The 19,394-nt window shown below is 43.1% G+C and overlaps 2 protein-coding genes across 3 annotated transcripts in view; both read right to left on the bottom strand.

The window, feature by feature from the left end:
- The window catches only part of LOC118427263 (protein Smaug homolog 1-like), a 48,197-nt gene extending 38,821 nt beyond the window's left edge, over nt 1-9,376 (bottom strand). For both annotated transcript variants that reach the window (XM_035836946.1, XM_035836953.1), the window contains exon 1: nt 8,651-9,376. In XM_035836946.1, the coding sequence (XP_035692839.1) occupies nt 8,651-8,861 (211 nt within the window). In that variant the 5' untranslated portion in view covers nt 8,862-9,376. The remainder of the gene's footprint in view (nt 1-8,650) is intronic.
- Nucleotides 9,377-16,581: 7,205 nt separating this feature from the next.
- Nucleotides 16,582-18,561, bottom strand: LOC118427277. The gene is made up of 2 exons (XM_035836966.1): nt 17,159-18,561; nt 16,582-17,067 (listed from the first exon to the last, which is right to left on the bottom strand). The coding sequence occupies exon 1, from the start codon at nt 18,282-18,284 to the stop codon at nt 17,190-17,192; it is 1,095 nt and encodes a 364-aa protein (XP_035692859.1). The 5' UTR covers nt 18,285-18,561; the 3' UTR covers nt 16,582-17,067; nt 17,159-17,189.
- Nucleotides 18,562-19,394: the final 833 nt, after the last annotated feature.

Below are 19,394 nucleotides of genomic sequence, written 5' to 3'. Positions count from 1 at the left end.
TGTATCTCATTAAAAATCACAAGCAGTACGTAGCTATATCAAGGAAAAGTTTGGTTTAAAAAAAAAGAGAGAGAGATATCATGGTCATGTAGGTCGAAATATGTTAAGCAGTTGTCATGAATATCAAATTGTCACTTGAGATTCAAAGGCGGCTGGTTTGCAGGGAGGAAAAAGACCCATTCAGAAGGAATGAACAAGACTGACCAATCCTTCAAACTTGACAGTCATGCAGGGCAGTGAACTATAACTGACCAGCAAGTTATCACACACACACCCCTCCAACCACATCAGACATAGCTGCTTCCTGCCGGCTTACCATTTCAATACCACATCACGCGTAATTGACGTCAAGGAGTCGTGAGGGATATTTTTAGCCCAAACCTGGGGAGGCATGATGGAGGAGTTATTAAAGATGCCAGAGATCGTCCAATTACTGCAGGATATGGGCTCTTCTGCAGGGCACTTCTTACCCACAGGGAATTTATAGGAACATAACTTACAGAGCATGATATTACCTATCTACTGAATAATCTCCTTCTTATTCATACTTCTTACCTGAAGTCAATTTATCACTCTAGTAGTTCTAGATGAAGGAAAAACGAAATATCTTTTATTTTCCTTGGGTGTGGGGCACTCATATCACAGTTCATTACAAACGAATCCCTTCGTTATAATTGTTATTCAATAAAGCCTCACTAGAAAAATATGTGTACAAAATACAAATGACATCCAAGTGATCCAATGATATCTTTAATTCCTATATTTTCATGTCAATATAATAAATAAATCCCCATGATTTAAACTATTGCCTGATGATGTCTCCATATCTGTTTCATCTTTCTCAAATTACTCATTAAAATACACATCAAATTGATGTACATCCTGATGATTGGAAGATATCTTTTTCCTTTTCTGATCCTCTAAAATGAACCAACCTGATGCACCTTCAGGGTGGTATTAGTATTACTGTGCAACAGGGCTGACGTTGCTCTCAATTACCATTCTGTGCCAGGCTTCCCTGCTATATATAACCCATGGGGATTTCCATTCCTGACCCCAACAACTACCAAAGCTTACGTCAGCAATGAGTAACATGTATAATTTGTTTATTTCCTGTTCTAATTCCTGGACTGCGCATCTTATCTTGTGAGAAGTGGTAGCAGTAGGCAAAATTGTCTCCAAAGGAACTGTCCTTATAAGGCTTGATGTAATCAGCCACCCAAATGCCTGCTTCATAATTAGAGAGCACAGACTGATCAATCTCTCCTTGGACACAGCAGTGTGGCTGAAATATTCATACAAATATAGCCCTTTGCTTCTGTTATGAGAAGGGCTTAGCTACACATATCTCACTGCACATTCAGCAGATAAACAGACAGTATGAAGTCATAAATCTTTCAGGGCATATTTCATGGTAATTATTTTAACACAGTTGAAAATATTTGTATGTGTGCATTGTATGTGTATGAATGTATATCCTGATGTCATCATTTAGCCATTTTACAATTCTCCGTCTCACCATGTAATTTGGGGGAATCCATTTATCCCTCCCACATAGTCCAATTGTCTTCTCATTAAAAGAAGTGTAATTGGCATATAGGTACTTGTTATTATAGCGCTGCTGTATACATCCTCTGAGCGTGGTACAGCTATGTTTAACGGCTTCAGCTTTCTTATCCCTAATTTTGAATGTAACAACCAGCTGCCAGGAGTTGTTGATATATACAAAGACCACGCTGGAGTGGGTACAGGGTTGTTTTCTGCAGGCCAAACTGGAGGCCAATTTTAGACATTGTAGACATTTCCAAGGGTACTCTAGCAGCTGGGATGTTTGTGGATATAATGAAAAGTCCACATCATGCCCCTCCAACATCTGACACCTCCCTGCCAGGGATAAACATGTAGCACTGGTGGGACAAACTCAGACTGGTATCACAAGGAAATGGTCCAGCTATGAACGAGGCCTATCTCACATGATTCCAGTATTGACATCTTTATTAATCTTTCTCATCATAACAGATAAAAAAATCCAAACAGACAAAGCTGTATGGATCTTTCTGAATTGAATTTAACATTTGCAAATGATCTGGTCTACAATGTAACAGCTAGGAATTTGTGATAACTTAACTATGGAAATTAAAAACTTAACACTGCAAATCAGTCCAGTTCTTTGCACAGCTATAGAGAAAACAGGAATTTGAACTTGGAAATCTGTAAAAATTCTTTAATAAAACTTCTGTCAGGAGGAAGCATCAAAGGAATCTTAAGTCCCACCCTTCTTACAACACAGAGTGGGACAGAAATTCCTCTCGCCAACATATAAACAAATGTGCTGTCAGTGGGGTGTTTTAGAACGGAGCTGGAATGCACTGAAGTGCACCCACTTCAAAAGATATGCATTACAAGGCACCCTAATGCTTGGGTGTCATTTGGTCTGAACCCTTTCACTGTGCAAACCTTGACATATGGACGGAAATTGTAACATTATCAAAACACATCTTGAATAGTGCTTGATACACATTTACTGATTAAGAGATTACTGAATGGCTTATCAAATTGCATAATGTTATCCTGACTTTATTCCTTTCTCATCCCTGGACATAAGGCAGCATCAATAAATATTGTGAAACCCATATACTGATCTTACACCGACCAGCATGATTTTATTTCCGTATCCCATCAGGAAAGGATGGGAAGGAGATTACTCTGCATTTGCTTTTCGGCAAACATTGACTTTTCAGTACTTAATTTCTAAAACTTAGTAAAAGCCTCTTAATTGCACAGAATCCTGAACCATATCATCAGTAAAATAAACAACAGATCATCCAATAATATCAGACAGTCCCAACCATAGCATGCCTGTGAATTTGAGACTGAACTGTTATTGTTTGAACATGTAGTTTGGCAGCTTTGTTTTGCCATGTATGCAGTAGTTCTTGTAACACCACCAGAGGATCGTGTCCATATGGATAAGTGACCATCATAACCATATCAATGCTTGGGTTCTACCATGCTGATAGCCAAACAAAATACCACTTGAGCTGGCAAGTCTGCTGCTCCAACAGAAACAAAGCAGGCCTCTGATAACATCTTCACATATGAAAAGGGATCGCTGCTGTCACTTATTTTTACAGACTTAAAAGACACAGAGTTTTCCCTGACAGCAGTGTAAAATTAGACAGGTGACCAGGACTTGTGTTTGGACTGGCCTGGGAAATGCTGAATGGCTCAGTCTTCAGGCTTGGCCAGCTTCGTTTACATTCATATCTGCTGCACAAGTGTGCATTTCCTGTGAGGGGAATGCCAGCAGACCAGCATAGAAATCTGAGAAAACAATTACACATGCATATGGTATGCCCTGCCAACACCTGGGGCACACTGCTGGCCAGGGTTTCCATCTTCCACTTCAGGGGAATGTTATACAATAAAACCTGGAGACTGAAACTGAGCAGCATGAAAGAAACATTGTTACAGTGATATTGACAGCTAGGGCAGATGCTGGCATCTCTTACTGCCAACTGCATACACAATTGCTAATTTGCAGAAACCAAGTGCTCTAACATTTGGAGCTGCTGGAGTGAAAGGCCCAGAGGCAAGATTACAGAAAAACGGCCACTTGGTAGGCAGACAACACAAGCTACTGTTGGTAAAAGCATGTAACAGCTGACGTAGATATGCCATTAGGTTAGAGATCGCTTCAAGATGCTAGTAAGGTCCAAAACTAAAAGCAACGGCAGGCAGACCTACAAATTGAAATATGAAAGACAGGTCTGGCTAGATAAGGTGCCTGAGGTGACTGAAGCAGGATTTCCTGACCCAGGGACAAACTAGACTTGTCTGCCTCCTTTAGCTGACAGGAACAACAATGGAACCATACCAAGGATTACACTTTACCATGCCATGTCTCATCCCTGACATTTCCATCCTTCATTTTGAAAAGGCCTCGTGCAGAGGTTTATAACTTGAAAATCAAGGTGGATATTACATTGCAAACTATTGGAAGGCTACAAAATACAGCTACAACATTTGATGCTGGAGGGCTTTGTACAGTTGTGTTATAACCTGAGTCTGCAAAATTTACAATTTTCAAAGAATACAATCACTGCACCAAATTGGATATTTAAGCATGCTTAATGGGATTCGTAAATGAAGCTTAAACATTTGAATATGATTAAGCTATTATTAAGCTACATTTAAGAAGTCGTAAATGCCACAACTAAAAATCGATATTTAAGACACATTTAAGAAAAACGTTAAGTCCACTTAAACATGTAAATAACTTTACATATTAGTTAAGGTACACTTAACTTTGCCTTAAAGATATGACATTAATTTGCGCAGTTTTGCCAACAAAGTTTATATGTATTGACTAAAATAATCATCGCTTTTACTCTTCATTTTAATTATTTCATATACGATACTTTTAAACGCCCATTAGGAGAGTTTAAAGTCGTTTATTTAAGCTTTATTTAAGCTGCTTAAAGTTGGTGGTAGCAGCGTCTGTCATCAGTCTAATTTTTTCTTCAATTAATGGATTTTGAATACTTTACTCCTTGATATGTTGTTATACTAGAGTTTATTCAAAAGCTTCTGCGCACACGCCTTTTATAATTACAGTGAGGAGGCAAAAGTCCTGCAGAAGCGGGACAACACCAACTCTGCATTGTCATAATACTGCCAAAAAATATGTAGTACAATTTACTGATATATGTGATAGAGTTTCAGATATAGTAAAGACATAAAACGTAACAGGACTTAGATCCTAAAGCTATAGCATGCAATGCCTAATTGTTTTAGATTCGAAGGCGTCACGTAGGAGACGGCCTGTGCAGTCTACGCAAACTAAAACAAAACAAAACAAAGCATCATACAAATATTTGGTTTACCGATGTGGTAACTGATTTTCTCGAATTATGCACATTTTCAGTCTTGTAAATACTTGCACAGTATCAGAAGATCGACCAATATGAATTGCAGAACACAAATTGTGAAGTAGCGGGTTTAATGACAGCCAGCAAGTGTATCTAGGTCATAAAAACAAATTCAAGTTCCGAGCGGGATTTTTTCTTTGTTTACATATCCACTGACTCAGCCCACGCCATCTTTGTTTCAATCCATTTCTAAGCTTTAAAACACAATCAAGTACCAAATTGTACCGTAGACACCACAGAAAGTCGTTCATACTGGATCACATAAAGTTCATGTTTTCATAACTTTCATTATTAGATATAACGCGCTGCAGCAGTCTCTCCCAGCCTGGGGGCTGAATTTCCTCGGCACAATATATAAGAATTCATTTCTGCAAGGACATTCTATATTACGTTTTTAAAGTCTTTGATTTCCGCCAGGCTCATCTGAGCTCACTTTCATGATTTGACTTTTCCTGCTGGCTTTAATTGACCTTATCATGTTTGTATTTGACTGAACTTATTCATTTTTTTCTATGCGGTGGTAAAATGTACAATTTCTAGACGTGATTTCTGCATGGGCAGGCTTTTTAGCATGTATTTAGACTGGAATACATTTTACACCCTTCTTGGGCTGTTGACTTAGACTCTATTGTTCAATTGTGAAATGGTCAGCAAGCCTGTCTATGAATAACAATAGCAATACACATAACATAGACCATCATGTCTGCTGACTATGCAAATAATTGTTTCAATTTAAACAACGCGCGATTTGGACCAATCAGCACTCACGCTCCTAATTCAAATATACTCTGTCACCATTTGGTGATCGTAGCTTGCTTGGGTGTGGACCTGCTACAGCTCCAACGTATAACTCAGCCCAGGGGACGCAGAATATAATGGCTCCAGGACACAAACACCGTACTGTCACCAAGAACAACAAAGCCGTGAGCCTGGCCGGTCGGTCGACTATTACTGCCCTGGACAAGAATTGGATCACCCTGCTTATTGGAGGAAAGCGCTAGCCGGCCAATGGATACCCTGTGAAGCCAGAACTCCTAAGAGCCAGCGCGCAAAGGTTTACCAATCCCCGCGCCCCGGGACCAAAACACCCACCGGTCTGCCGATCCAGCTAGCAACTATCGCTTTGCCTCTCGGAGAAGCAAGCGATAGTCGGGGGCCGACGTAAGTGGGGCCAGCTGGTAGTGCGGGCGCGCGTTGGGCAGGCGGGAACCGGTATTCTCGTTACCCAGTTTGGTTTCCTAGAGAAGGCAAGGGAGCGCAGCAGTGTATCTCCCCGGGCCCCTAGCAACATGCCCCGTATCAAGCCCGGGGAGTTACGCCGCCGCGCCGGCTAGTCGATTTATGGGGCATGTATCTCCTTCAACCCTGAACAAAAGTCTACGTAGTTCAAGTTCGTTTCCAGATGACCTGGAGGCCTGAGACATCTGAATGGACGGAACTGGATGAAAAATGCAGAAAGCAAGATGTTCTACTGGCCCAGGAGTGAATGCATCACGCCGAGACATAGAGGGTGGAGCTAAACATGGCATATTTGATTGCGTGCATGTACAAAGATTGGAACACAACAATGGCTGGCCATAAAAAACAAACAAGAAAGGATACCTGAATTACATAACATTACACCACATTACATAAAAGATACATTCACTGACACATGATCGTAGTATGCAAAATCATTGAAATAAAGAAGCTTATATCAAGCTTAAATATCGATATTTACAACTGATTTACAGATCTTAAATGAGTGCCATTAATTACTCTTTAAGAAAACTTTAAGACAACTTAAATCACATCTTTTACGGAACTTTACAGAGCTTAAAGGTAGCGTAATCATTTGGAATTAAGTATGCTTTACGGTGCTTAAATGTTGCTTAAATGTGTGCCACTACGTGTCGTTTACGGACGCATGTAATTATGGCTTAAACATAATATTTACGAATGCGTAAGTATTGCGTAAAGTAACTTAAAGAATGCCAATACGGCACCCTTAAGCACACTTTAAGAGAGCTTAAAGAGCGGTTTTCATGCAGTGAATATTACATTGCGATTGACTATGGCTTTATCTGAAAGCAGAACAGGAGAGACCTTTATGTAACTGTGGAGAAAACTTGAGACAGTGCTTTATTTTCATTCTGCACCATAACACTGTGTTATTGTTTAATATTAATATCAAATCATCATGGATTGGACCAAGGTCCACAGGAAATTTATTCCTCTACAAGGCCATTTCAAGGACAACTTCAAGGGAAGGATGATTTTTATAAGCAGAGATATAATAAAGCTGCATGATAAGTGGTGCTGGTGTTCCATTCCAGTGTGAGATAAAGGTGAGTAGTTCACCCAAGGTATGAATGGGAAACCAGAAGGCCCAGAGGGCAGCAGCACTGGAATGTGGGGCCATTCATAACACAGGCCCTTGGGGAACCAGTCAGTTGGGCTAAGCAGGGTTGTCTGTACATTTGTATTTCTGTCCATGTAACACATCTTATATATTCACATTGTAGGAAGCACACAGCCTGAAAATGCTCATTGACTTCTTTACCAATGCAGATACCTAATCCATATCATTGCATAATGGCCCACAGATGGAGGGTGTATAATTGGTTACACTCTGCCTGCCTGGAAGATCTACAGGTTTAGGTCAAAATGACAGTCTGTCAGCTAAACATGGGCGCTAGAATTGGGAACGAGTTTTCCCTACTTCTAGCAGGTCGTTGACTTATGACTTTCCCATAAAAAATTAGATTATATCGCCCCGGCACAATTAGGAGACTGGGTGAAATTGGATTATCCCCATCACAAGCGTGTCAGGAAGTTTCTGTAAAATGCAAATAGAAAATTTGGCATGGTCCCACCTCATGTGGTGCTGGAATGGAACTGGGCATGATATTTGGCCACTTTTCACATATTTCAAGAAAATGAAGCCTCCTGGCCTTGTGCAACATACTACACAGACAGACAACACCTAGCTCTGATCTATTTGTGGTAGATGCAAACATACTTTTCCAGTTGAGTAGTGGTGTTTATGTATAGGCACTACTGGCTAGTAATACAGTCACCAGCTGGCTATGACTGAAAAATAGCCATAATGCAGTTAGGCTTCCATCTTGGAATCGGGCCATATGTGGAATAAAACCAATCTTGTTCTTCATTCGCAAGTTGATAACCCGCCATCTCTCAATCAGTTTAGTGAAGGGAATAATCTTACAACCTTATCTTTCAATTTTGGAAGCAGGATTGACATAGGGTTAGTTTCTGTATACACGAAAAGTGCCTCTTGTGAGTTGTATAAACTTGTGTTTGCATGGACAAATGCAGTCCCCATTCCCACAGAACCCCATAGTTTATGGAAGGGTGTTATGGGGAGGGTCAATCATATGGTTACACCTAGGTGTGAAGTGATGCAGAGGTGTCCAGTTTTTACAACTAGGACTGTTTTCTTAATCAGCCATAACAACAGTAATCAAGTGACAAATACACACTAAGGAAGTTGGTGTAGGAAGAGAGGGCGGCTAAATGCAGACACAACACCATTCCAGCACCACACCCTGGCGACCCCCGGCAAGATGACCCGGCAACGCTGAGGTCAGGATTAGGAGACAGGAACACCAACGTCGAACACTAGCACCCTCCACAAGTCACTTGGATGTGAACTAAGGAAACAAACATTGTCCTTTCATACAAATGCCCATGATTCAGTAAAATGACAAAGTTCTTACCTGGGTTGTTGGCTTGTTCTTGCAAGACCTGAATGTCAGAAGAATCCGCAAAGCTCTGCTCTAAGCACAAGACAAGAAACTTGGCTTGGACGCCCGAGACTCTCTTCAGAAGGGAGAGCAGGGCCACCGTCTGTTCGCTCTCATTCCAGCCCTTGAACCAGCCCGAAAGAATCTGGATTTGGTCTCGAAACATGTAGGAGCTTGGCTTCATGTTGGCAGCAGAGAGCTGCTGGGATCCTGCGGGCAGGGCGTCGCCTCGGTCCGTCTGCTGGGGGTAGGCAGGAGACTGACTCACGGCCTTACCATGTGTGTTTGATTTGGAGGGGGAGGGGGGCACAGAAACAAAGCGTGGCGGGTTCGCGGCCAAGATCGTCGATGTATCTGGAAAAAGCCGCCTGGACCGTCAAGGCGTGCTGGAGTTCAGGTTCTCATCGTATGAAAGTCGGTTCAACTGAAGCCGCAGGAATGTTCTAAATGCAGCCCCTGCTGGTACCGAGGACTAAATATAGCCCTGTGTAGGCTGGGACGGTAGACGGGACAGGAACACAACCGTCGGCGGAGGGAATCTTCAGTATACGCCCTGCCTGCCCCTGTGTAACCCTGGTTGGTTGTCTGGTCTTCCCCTGAAGCGGTCTGCCGGTGTTTAGACGCCTTAGGTCCAACGTAAAGACCGCCACACGCGCGATAGAGTCGGCCGTCAGACGTGTACGGCAACTTCTGTTGATACTGGCAGAAGGAATCAGGACGATTCGGACCTTTACCGACTCGGACCTACCAACTCGGACCTACACTTTGGTCAACTCGGACCTACACCCTGGTCAACTCGGACCTTTTTAGTTTCCGGTCAAGTTGCTGAATAAATATATGTTACGTCCACTCAAAGACAAAATTTTAGGATTTATAGTCAAGTTTGTTGCGGGCTTAACGCTATTTATTTAGAATTTGGAAAAAAAACGTAGACCACCAAAGGTCAGAGGTTAAACGGTAACCCAGAATTTTCCACAAAGCGGCGACGTGTGGAGAAAGTACGGGCTGACTACGGCAGTTTTCTCTCGTTTTTGCCACGTTTTTTTATCACTGACAGTACAGAATCATTCTTGCTACTGCGATGGATGTGCAGAGGAGACATGTTTACGAAAGGTGTGTTATTTGTGTCTTTATTAGTAAGAAATCATGCTCGAAAGATTTGACATGAGAATAATATAATTTTGCACAGGCGCACGTGCGCGATGGCTTTATCAAGTTTATGTCAAGCCTGTAATTTTCGAGTTTTGAGTCGTATATAGTGGCTTCCCATACATCTTTTAGAAAAATATAATCGTTGTTATTTTTCAAAGACAACCGCCTTCAGTATATTCGGTTCCCTTTTTTTTTGCTGGTGTGAAAGAAGAAGAACTTCAAGAAGAACTTTATATTTTGCACGACAACTGTAGAGGATACAGACAGTGTTTGGCGGCTTGTACATACAGTACATATAATTATAAAAAAACAGTTTAACTACATGAGTTACTAGTATCTAAAAATCTATTTTACACATGGTATATTTGTGGTCAGCATAACCAATCTTATAATGTTGATGTTCACAGTTGTTTTTTTTGGCAGGGGGCCAGTACAAGCTTCCTGGTACATATTCCTTTCCTGCATTTATCCTTTCCCGGCTTTTATTCCTTTCGACCCCAACCAATCTATCCCCCCCCCCCCCCCTCCCCAAACATACACACAAAAATGACACCAAGGCCCCCAGAGAAGCCGGTACCGGTGAAGGTGGCTAGAGATAGAGAATGAGGGAGGATCGGCCGCGGTGTCTTGGGTTCTGAGAGAGAGCGGGATTTTGGTTCAGTGGGAGAGGAGTGCGTGGAGTTGCCGTCTCGGTAACTGTTTACGTCACAAGCAACTGTTTCTCGGTGAGTTGCTCAGATCCTATTGCTAGAATCATATGAGGGCCCCCAAGGGGGGTACCGACAACGCTCTACGCTAAATTCGGGAGGGCCGGCTACGTAATACGCTAAATTATTGACACTTTATTACGCTCTACGCTAAATTACGAAATTTCATAATGCATTATGCAAATCTTTATCGTCTTTTGGCTGAACTCCGCCGACGGCAGAACACCGTGAAGAGGAGATCTAAACAAAACTGATAATTCCATCAACAAGATTAAAACTTCTAAAGACGTCTTGCTGGCCAGAGGCGGCGACAGCAAATTCTTATGTGATGTAATTTTCAGCACTTGTAGCACCGAAAGCGGAGGGGCGACAATACTAGAGGCGTCCGGGGGCATGTTCCCCCGGGAATATTGTGAAATCTTGACCCTCTGAAACGCCATTTTATGCATTTTGAAGGACAGATTTTGCTCACAGACTAAGCTAAGTTAAATAGCATCCAATTAGAAAATCACAAGGTTTTAGAGGGCAACGCCCCCAAACATCATTTTCAGATTTCGAGTGACGAAAGCACGAACTGTCGCAAGGTAGGTACGGGAAAATTTGGAATTTTTACCCTCTAAAACACCATTTCCTGCATTTAGAGGGACAAATTTTGCTGGCAGACCATATGCTCAATGTAATGACATTTCTGTCAGAGAAACGTCTTTGAGGGCGACGAGCGCCGGAGAGTCGTGAGCACCGGAGGCCCAAGTCGTCGCAAGCCTAGGCAAGGGCCGCCCGGCGCCCGGAGAAGAATTGAAATCTCGACCCTCTGAAATGCCATTTCCTGCATTTAAGGGGCACATTTTGCTTGTTAACTAAGCTAAGGTCGGTAAAAAAAAATCTACTAGTTGGGGGGCGAAGCTCCCGCAACATATTTTCACCATGTCCAATGCCGAAGGGGTTAGCAAGGAATGTCCGACGAAATTTTGAAATCTGGACCCTTTGAAACGCAATTTTCAGCATTTTCGCGGGTAAAGTTTGCCGGTAGACTAGTTAAGTTTAATGAAACTTTGATTACGCTTGACGAAAAATTAATATGAATTACGTTTTACGGTAAAATCCGGTTAGCTTCTACGTAATACGTTGAATTAAAGGGGCCAATATCGCTCGACGCAAAATGCACCGATTACGCTCTACGTTGAATTCGAGCCGTCCCGCTACGGAGTACGTAGAATTAAAACAGCCGATTACGCTCTACGGAAAAGGGCTTTGGGGGCCCCTCATATGCGACAGTTTTACACAGGTCAGATTCTTTCTTTTTACCTGCATGTATGCAGGTATGGTTTTGATGCTGGTGGGAACTTTTCGGTAGCCGGGGATGTAGGGCGCTGTATCTCGTGAACGGATGGTGCGAGCACGACGATTTTTGGTACGTGGGTTGGGGGTGGTAGCCTAACACTCAGGTTTGATTTTGGGCCTCCTGGCATTTGAACTTGACATTGCAGGTGGCATTTTTGGTGTTTTTGGGGCACTTTTGGCGCTGTGTGTCCGGAACGATACGCGCGAATGCGACGATTTTTGGTGCATGGGTGGGGGGTTGTTGCCTGTTGCCTAGGATTGACTTTGGGCCTTGTCGCGTTTGAACTTGACCCGGCAGGTCGAATTTTGTGTCCGAGAGGGGTGTTTCCGGAGTTATATCTTCTGAACGGCTGGTGCTGGCGCAATGATATTTGGCACATGTGTCGGCGGTGGCTGAATAATGCTCAATTTTGATTTTGGCGCCCTTGGTGCTTGAACGTGACATTTTAGGTTACCTTTTGTGCGGGCACGGGGCGTGCGCTGTATCTCCGGAACGCAAGGTACCATTGTGTTGCTATTCGGTACGTGAGTTGTTTGTGGTGTCCTGGTGGTCAGGTTTGATTTTGGGCCTCCTAGTGCTTGAACTTGATACTGTATAGGTTGATCCTGTTTTTGTGTGGTTGGGGCATCCTCCCAATATCTGCTTGGTTTTAAAAACAGATTATGGTTGGGTGTAGAACCATCATCTGGCCTGGGCCACCTTCAATGTATCAGGTTACTTAGTGGCACTGACAGTTTGCCAGATGACGGGAGTGTACAAGATTATATATCTGTTGGTCAGGTATAATTGGAGTTTGCTTATTACTCTTTGTGGTGTTTCTAGAGCTGTATAGTACTGAGTTTTAAGTTTCGGTACAAGTTCCTTTACCCTGTTGGCAATCATGGTTGAACTTGAACTTAAACAGAAGAAGATGCAATTTTCTAATGTGGAGGAGAACTGTATAGAGTGTGGGCATAAGAGAAAGGTATGTGTATGATTTGTCCTGTGTTTCTTTTTGTTTCTTTGGTAATGCCATTTCCATACTGTATACAGGTAATTTGTTGTGTTGGGCTAGTCATATTCGCTTGGTTTTTGGGCCTGCTTAATTTATGGTACAGGCAGGGTTAAGTGGTGGAGGCTTAGCTTTGTTCTGTTTTAAATTCAGTATCGTTGGTTGCATTTTGTCGCGGCAAATATATGATGAAATTCCCCTTCTAAGCAACTGCTCATTGGTTTGCGGGGATGTTTGCTGGGTGTTTGCTCTGACTACAACAGCTTCTGAACTTTTCAAAGCTTCCATTGCCAGTAGTCTGTGTAACACAAACTCCGCTGTCCAGGGCTGTAACTGGCCCCTCCCCGCGGGCCGGCGGATGTTTGGCGGGCTGCTATAAGCGAGATTTAATCAGGCTACATTGCCAGCAGCTTGCCATCTATAAATGGGATTGACAAGGACATTTTTCATAGTAAATTATGCTGTTAAATTTGGCTTAGATACTACAGGAGATTTAGGTTTGGGTTGGATGGATTGAATGAAAATATCATACCACCCTGGGGACTAACTGTTGCTGCTGCATGGGGGCTACCACTATTCATATTGTCTAATGTCTATGGAACTACAGATAAAAGTATCATTGGTCAAATTATGCAAGTAACATTCCGATGTCAAGTGAATAACACCCCAGAAATAAATCTTTAATGAATATCATTGGAAGAACACAAACCAAGGAGACTTAGCAGCTGGGAAGATATTAGTATATCATGTGACAGAGTAACTACATGTGCATGGGCCATCTGAGACAAAAAAAGGTAGCGTCTCAACAACTTCAAAGTACTGTGGTTGGTTACATACTTAAGAAATCCAAAATAAGTAATGTTCATCCATGTCCAAACTTACAAATTCAGAAAATGGAATTTCAGAGTCAGACTTTTGCATGGTGCACAACCAACACGGTAAAAAGCTCATTTTTCCAACCACGTACCACAGACAAAAACTGGCAAAAATACCCAATAGGTCTACAGAAACCCAATACATTTCATGCAGGCCTGAGGTCTACGAACTCTTGTTTATACTAGTCCTAAGGCCACACCAATTAAATGTCTTGGTTCTCGGATTTTATGAGGTAACAGGCCGAAATGAAGCAAAACAGTAGCTCACAGGCTATCAAATACATCTTTGTGACGGTAAATGTCCATTCCATGCCTTGAAATATAAATATCATGGGTAGAAAAGCTCAAAATCATGCCTCCTCCTGGCCGCCGTTTTTTGCATAAGGATCATGCAAATCTCATAAGGTTCGTGTGAATAACATAGTGATTCGTGCGAATTTCATAATATTCATGCGTTTTTGCATAGTGATTCGTGCGAATTTCAGAATATTCATGCGTTTTTGCATAGTGATTCGTGTGTATCACATAATATTCGTACGAAATTCATAGGGTTTGTGCAAATGCTTAGGCACCCCTGGATAAGAGATCATGAAACACACATGTTGTGTAACTGAAACTTGTGTATTCACTTTGTATTCTTCAAAAACTAAATACAGACCAAAGAATTCTACAGAGAATTCAGAGATCATAAACACGAGTGGGTACAGGTCAAAATGAGACCATTACATCTTTGAAAACAAACTTTTAGAACAAAATTTGGTTGTTACAAGCACTCACATCTGTTTGCCTGTCATCACCTACTGTGTGTACATGAGAGAGGGGCAAACTCACTAAGTAGAATACTTACAACATACATCAAAACTTGTACAATGCAATGTGTATTGTAACAAGAACACCCTTCAATAATACTAAAACTACCCTCTGGGTGGTGTTGAGAATGGCTCTCCTTCGGAGATTATAAACACAAGTCTTTACAGTGACAAGTGGGGTACAGGTCAAAATGAGAACATTACATCTTTGAAAACTTTTAGAACAAAATTTGGTTGTTACAAGCACTCACATCTGTTTGCCTGTCATCACCTACTCTGTGTACATGAGAGAGGGGCAAACTCACTAAGTAGAATACTTACAACATACATCAAAGCACTCACATCTGTTTGCCTGTCATCACCTACTCTGTGTACATGAGAGAGGGGCAAACTCACTAAGTAGAATACTTACAACATACAGTGAAACCTGTCTATAGGGGTCACTCAAGGGACTGACCAAATTTGGCCCCTATGGGCAGGTGGCCCCTATAGGCAGTATAGCCAAAAAGGTACATTTCACCACAAGCAATAAGTGACAAGGCATTCAGCTTCCACTGAGATACTGAGTATTTATTGACATATTATTAAGGTTATACATTTAAACTAAATATGAGTTTAAAACAAACAGTTTAATCAAATAGATTTGTATTAACTACTACTGCTCCCTTTATTTCTGTATAGTCAAAATGTCATTAGTTATTAACAGAGAAGACAGTGTACTATTATTAGACATTAACACTAATCTGAGTCCGACCGACACCTGCTCCGAAATCAGCCGCTAGTTGACGGGGGGACTTGCCGTTCTCGGAACGCCGAATGCATGACCAACGTCAGTGCGTGTCCCTCGGGAGTCGAAGCCTTCGACATCGTATTTCTGAGTCAAAACTGACAGACATTTGCTTGGTTCTCTTGTCTTTTATACAGTTAGAATTGTCTGAACACGAAGTCAGCGCCGCCATTTTCCTTTGTTCCTCGATCTGACTTTTCTGGGTAGCTTGGGTCACAGCGCGAGTCTTCGGCAACTTTGCCAATCGAATAGACAAATCGTGTAAATTCCGCTAGTTGCCGGCAAAAATTAGACGTTCAATCACTGCTGATCACAAGTTCATAATCATTTCTAAACATCAAAACGCCACAAAAACTTTCACTTGTTCAGGAAGGCTCGGCTTGACTTGTCTGCATGCGCCATTATGCCAAGGTGGTCACGTCGAAATAAAACTGTCTCTACGTAGGCTTATTTCTTTGACAAAAATCCAACTTCGTCTAGTTCTTACATAAATAACGTTGATTTAATTGATTCTTATCGTTTTTATACCATAATCACCGTATTTTGTGCTATAAATCAGAATTCTTGTTGCCACATCTTACCTTGGCAAAAATGGAGTCGTCCACTGACCCCAATTGACCTTGTTTATCTGCTGAGGCGGCGCCATCTTGGAAAATTTACGCAAATACAATTCCGATATTTTTGGCCCGCGGAATACGAAAATTAGACCAGCGTACATGGATTTCAAGAGCCTATAACATCAGATACATGAACGGACGGTCTACTTGTAAAATCTGTCCATATATTCTTTCAGTCTGCACAGAAATGACGATGTAGAGAAGGGTAGAGTGCAAAGACTGAGACGAGAAAAACGCCAACAACACGTTGGTGGAAAAACTTCGCATAAAATCATATAATTTTGTAAAATGTTTATTTATTCAATGTTTCCTTCGTAAATCGGCCAAGTTGAGCCTACATTTTGCTGATGTAGTGCAGAAATTGAAAAAAAGTGAACCCCGCGTGGGTTTTAGCGCGGCGTAACGCGGCCGGCCAGTCGCGCCGGTGACCGCTATCGGCAGTGTTGGCATAGCGGTCGGACTGAAAATCGTCTGGCCGCGACCGCATTCGACAGGTGACCGCTATGGACTATTTCTAAATGCTTACGTCAATGGGAAAAATCCAAGGGACCGGCAAAAAGTGACCGCAATGGCCAGGTGGCCCCTATACTCAGGTGACCCCTAAGGCAGGTTTCACTGTACATCAAAGCACTCACATCTGTTTGCCTGTCATCACCTACTCTGTGTACATGAGAGAGGGGCAAACTCACTAAGTAGAATACTTACAACATACATCAAAGCACTCACATCTGTTTGCCTGTCATCACCTACTCTGTGTACATGAGAGAGGGGCAAACTCACTAAGTAGAATACTTACAACATACATCAAAGCACTCACATCTGTTTGCCTGTCATCACCTACTCTGTGTACATGAGAGAGGGGCAAACTCACTAAGTAGAATACTTACAACATACATCAAAGCACTCACATCTGTTTGCCTGTCATCACCTACTCTGTGTACATGAGAGAGGGGCAAACTCACTAAGTAGAATGCTTACAACATACATCAAAGCACTCACATCTGTTTGCCTGTCATCACCTACTCTGTGTACATGAGAGAGGGGCAAACTCACTAAGTAGAATACTTACAACATACATCAAAGCACTCACATCTGTTTGCCTGTCATCACCTACTCTGTGTACATGAGAGAGGGGCAAACTCACTAAGTAGAATACTTACAACATACATCAAAGCACTCACATCTGTTTGCCTGTCATCACCTACTCTGTGTACCCAGGGAAAGCCCCCTCATCAGCCTGACTTGGCTGCATGGGTAATAGTTGGCCCATACAGCCTGGAGCATACTGCCAGTAACTCCCTCGCCGTGCGTTTGTCAACGTCGAACTCCTGCCATGCTTTAAAGAGCCTTTGCTGGAGGCTTCTGTACTGTGACCGTCGGTGTTGGCGTAGGCTCCCTTCGTATATCATCCTGACCTGCGCCTTCACGACCTGGCTCTCTTGGAACAACAAGTCTACCAGCAGGTAGAAAGGGAGGTTCGTCTTCCTTGCCTTTAAGTTCAGGCGCCTGTGCCATCCCTCCACGTCATTGTTGGTCCGGATGGCTTGCATGTACACGGACCAACGACGTGGAGGGAAGACGGTGCTGTCCACCCATGTCTTCTGGACGTAGTCTGCGAGGTCAGTCAGAGCTCCTGCCGCTCGGCTCTGCAGTGCTCGTAGTGCCGGCTGAATGGCCTTGTGTGGAAGAAACGGTAGCGCCATGAGCCTCCTTACCCAGCTGTACACACGGTGGTCGTTGTTGTACGCTCTCTGGAGGCCAAGCTCTTGTACCTTTCTCCAGATGGCCTGGCACCAATGGAAGGCGCACCCTTTCATCCTTGTGCCTTGGAAGACTTCTTGAAAGGCCTGGCATAGGCCTACCTCAAAATCAGTAACGCCCTCCTCCAACTCGATCTCTCTTGGCAGTGCCTTTTTCAGCTCTGTTAAGACCGCCATGTAGTCCGTCCTGCAACGACTTGTCATGAGGGCGAAGGCCAGGGGAACTTGTTTGATGTTGTCTCCGCACCTGACAAATGCGTGCACCGAAAAAAGCTGCTTGAATGGTGCATGGACTACTTTAAATGTGCCGTCCATGTACCAACGTCTTGCAGATGCAAGGAGCTTCAGCTGGTGGTCTGTCGCAAACAATATGTGCCTGCCCTTCATTGTTGTTGCTGCATATACCTTCACGTCCCTGAGCAGGAATTCCTCCGGAAGATGACTTCTCGCCAATTCAAAGTCCAAATCCTTTGGTTCGCTGGGCCGTAGCTTAGACTTCAGTCTGTTGACTCTTCTGATTAGAGCTCCCTGGCCGGGTATCCCAGCTTGGTCAGCATTGTCGACCATGACCTGGTCGACAAGAACAGACGCTGCTTCAAAGACCTGTTGTTGGGCCTTTTCTTGTAGTTCTGCGCTGATCTTTGCTTTCAACTCAGCATTTTGACTTGCTGCGTGGGAATGACTCTGCAAGCCTTGTTTAAATCCGCTTGAAGTTTGAATCACTGTAGCACCACAGCTGACACTTTTGTTTCTAACTGCGCACCTCCATTGAGTAGATGTAGCTGTCTCTCTTTTGAATGTGTACGTATAGCCATTACTGCTAACAACTTTGCCTTTCCCCCTCTGTGTGGCTGCAGGAATGAAGATGTACTCCGTTTCGATGTCTTCAAAGCTTACGGCTGGGGCCTCTTCAAACACGTCGTTATCCAGGTCCTGAGATGCTTCCTCTATGGCCTCCACATCAGACACAGAAGAATGGCTGAATTCTGAGAGGCAGTCTTCAGAGGCAGACTCACTGCTATCCACGTTATCAACAGGCTCCTGGTTAGCAACGTCTTCTGGTACTAATCCTACTAACTCTCCCACAGGCTCTACATCATCCAAGCTCTCTTGTACATCATCAATAGGCTCCTCGTTAGCATTGATTTCTGGTACTAATCCTACTAACTCTCCCACAGACTCTACATCATCCAAGCTCTCTTGTACATCATCAATAGGCTCCTCGTTAGCATTGATTTCTGGTACTAATCCTACTAACTCTCCCACAGACTCTACATCATCCAAGCTCTCTTGTACATCATCAATAGGCTCCTCGTTAGCAACTAATCCTACTAACTCTCCCACAGAGTCGCTGTTATCAAGGAGGTTGAAAGAAGGGACCTCTGGACCATGTGTGTACTTAGCTAGCACTACAAAATGGTTTGGGGCAAAGAGGTTTCGTCTGGAGGGGGCATTGGTGTTTGTCCACATTATTGTAAATGTGGGGGATGCGTACTCATCTACACCTCGACCGCACACCACGCGGGTCAGTGGTGTTGAAAAGAATCTGGGGAATTCTGTTGGCGGGCAGTAAGATTGAAATGGCATCTGGATCACTGCACTTGCAGCGAGGAGGTTCACAAAGCAAGCAAATCCCGCATATGGTCTCACGCTGCGATGTAGAATCTGGGTGTATGT

The sequence above is a fragment of the Branchiostoma floridae genome, chromosome 1 (genome assembly GCF_000003815.2).
Source record: "Branchiostoma floridae strain S238N-H82 chromosome 1, Bfl_VNyyK, whole genome shotgun sequence".
Classification (NCBI taxonomy): domain Eukaryota; kingdom Metazoa; phylum Chordata; class Leptocardii; order Amphioxiformes; family Branchiostomatidae; genus Branchiostoma; species Branchiostoma floridae.
The sequence above is the reverse complement of the archived record's forward strand: the minus strand, read 5'-3'. Positions and strand labels throughout refer to the sequence as shown.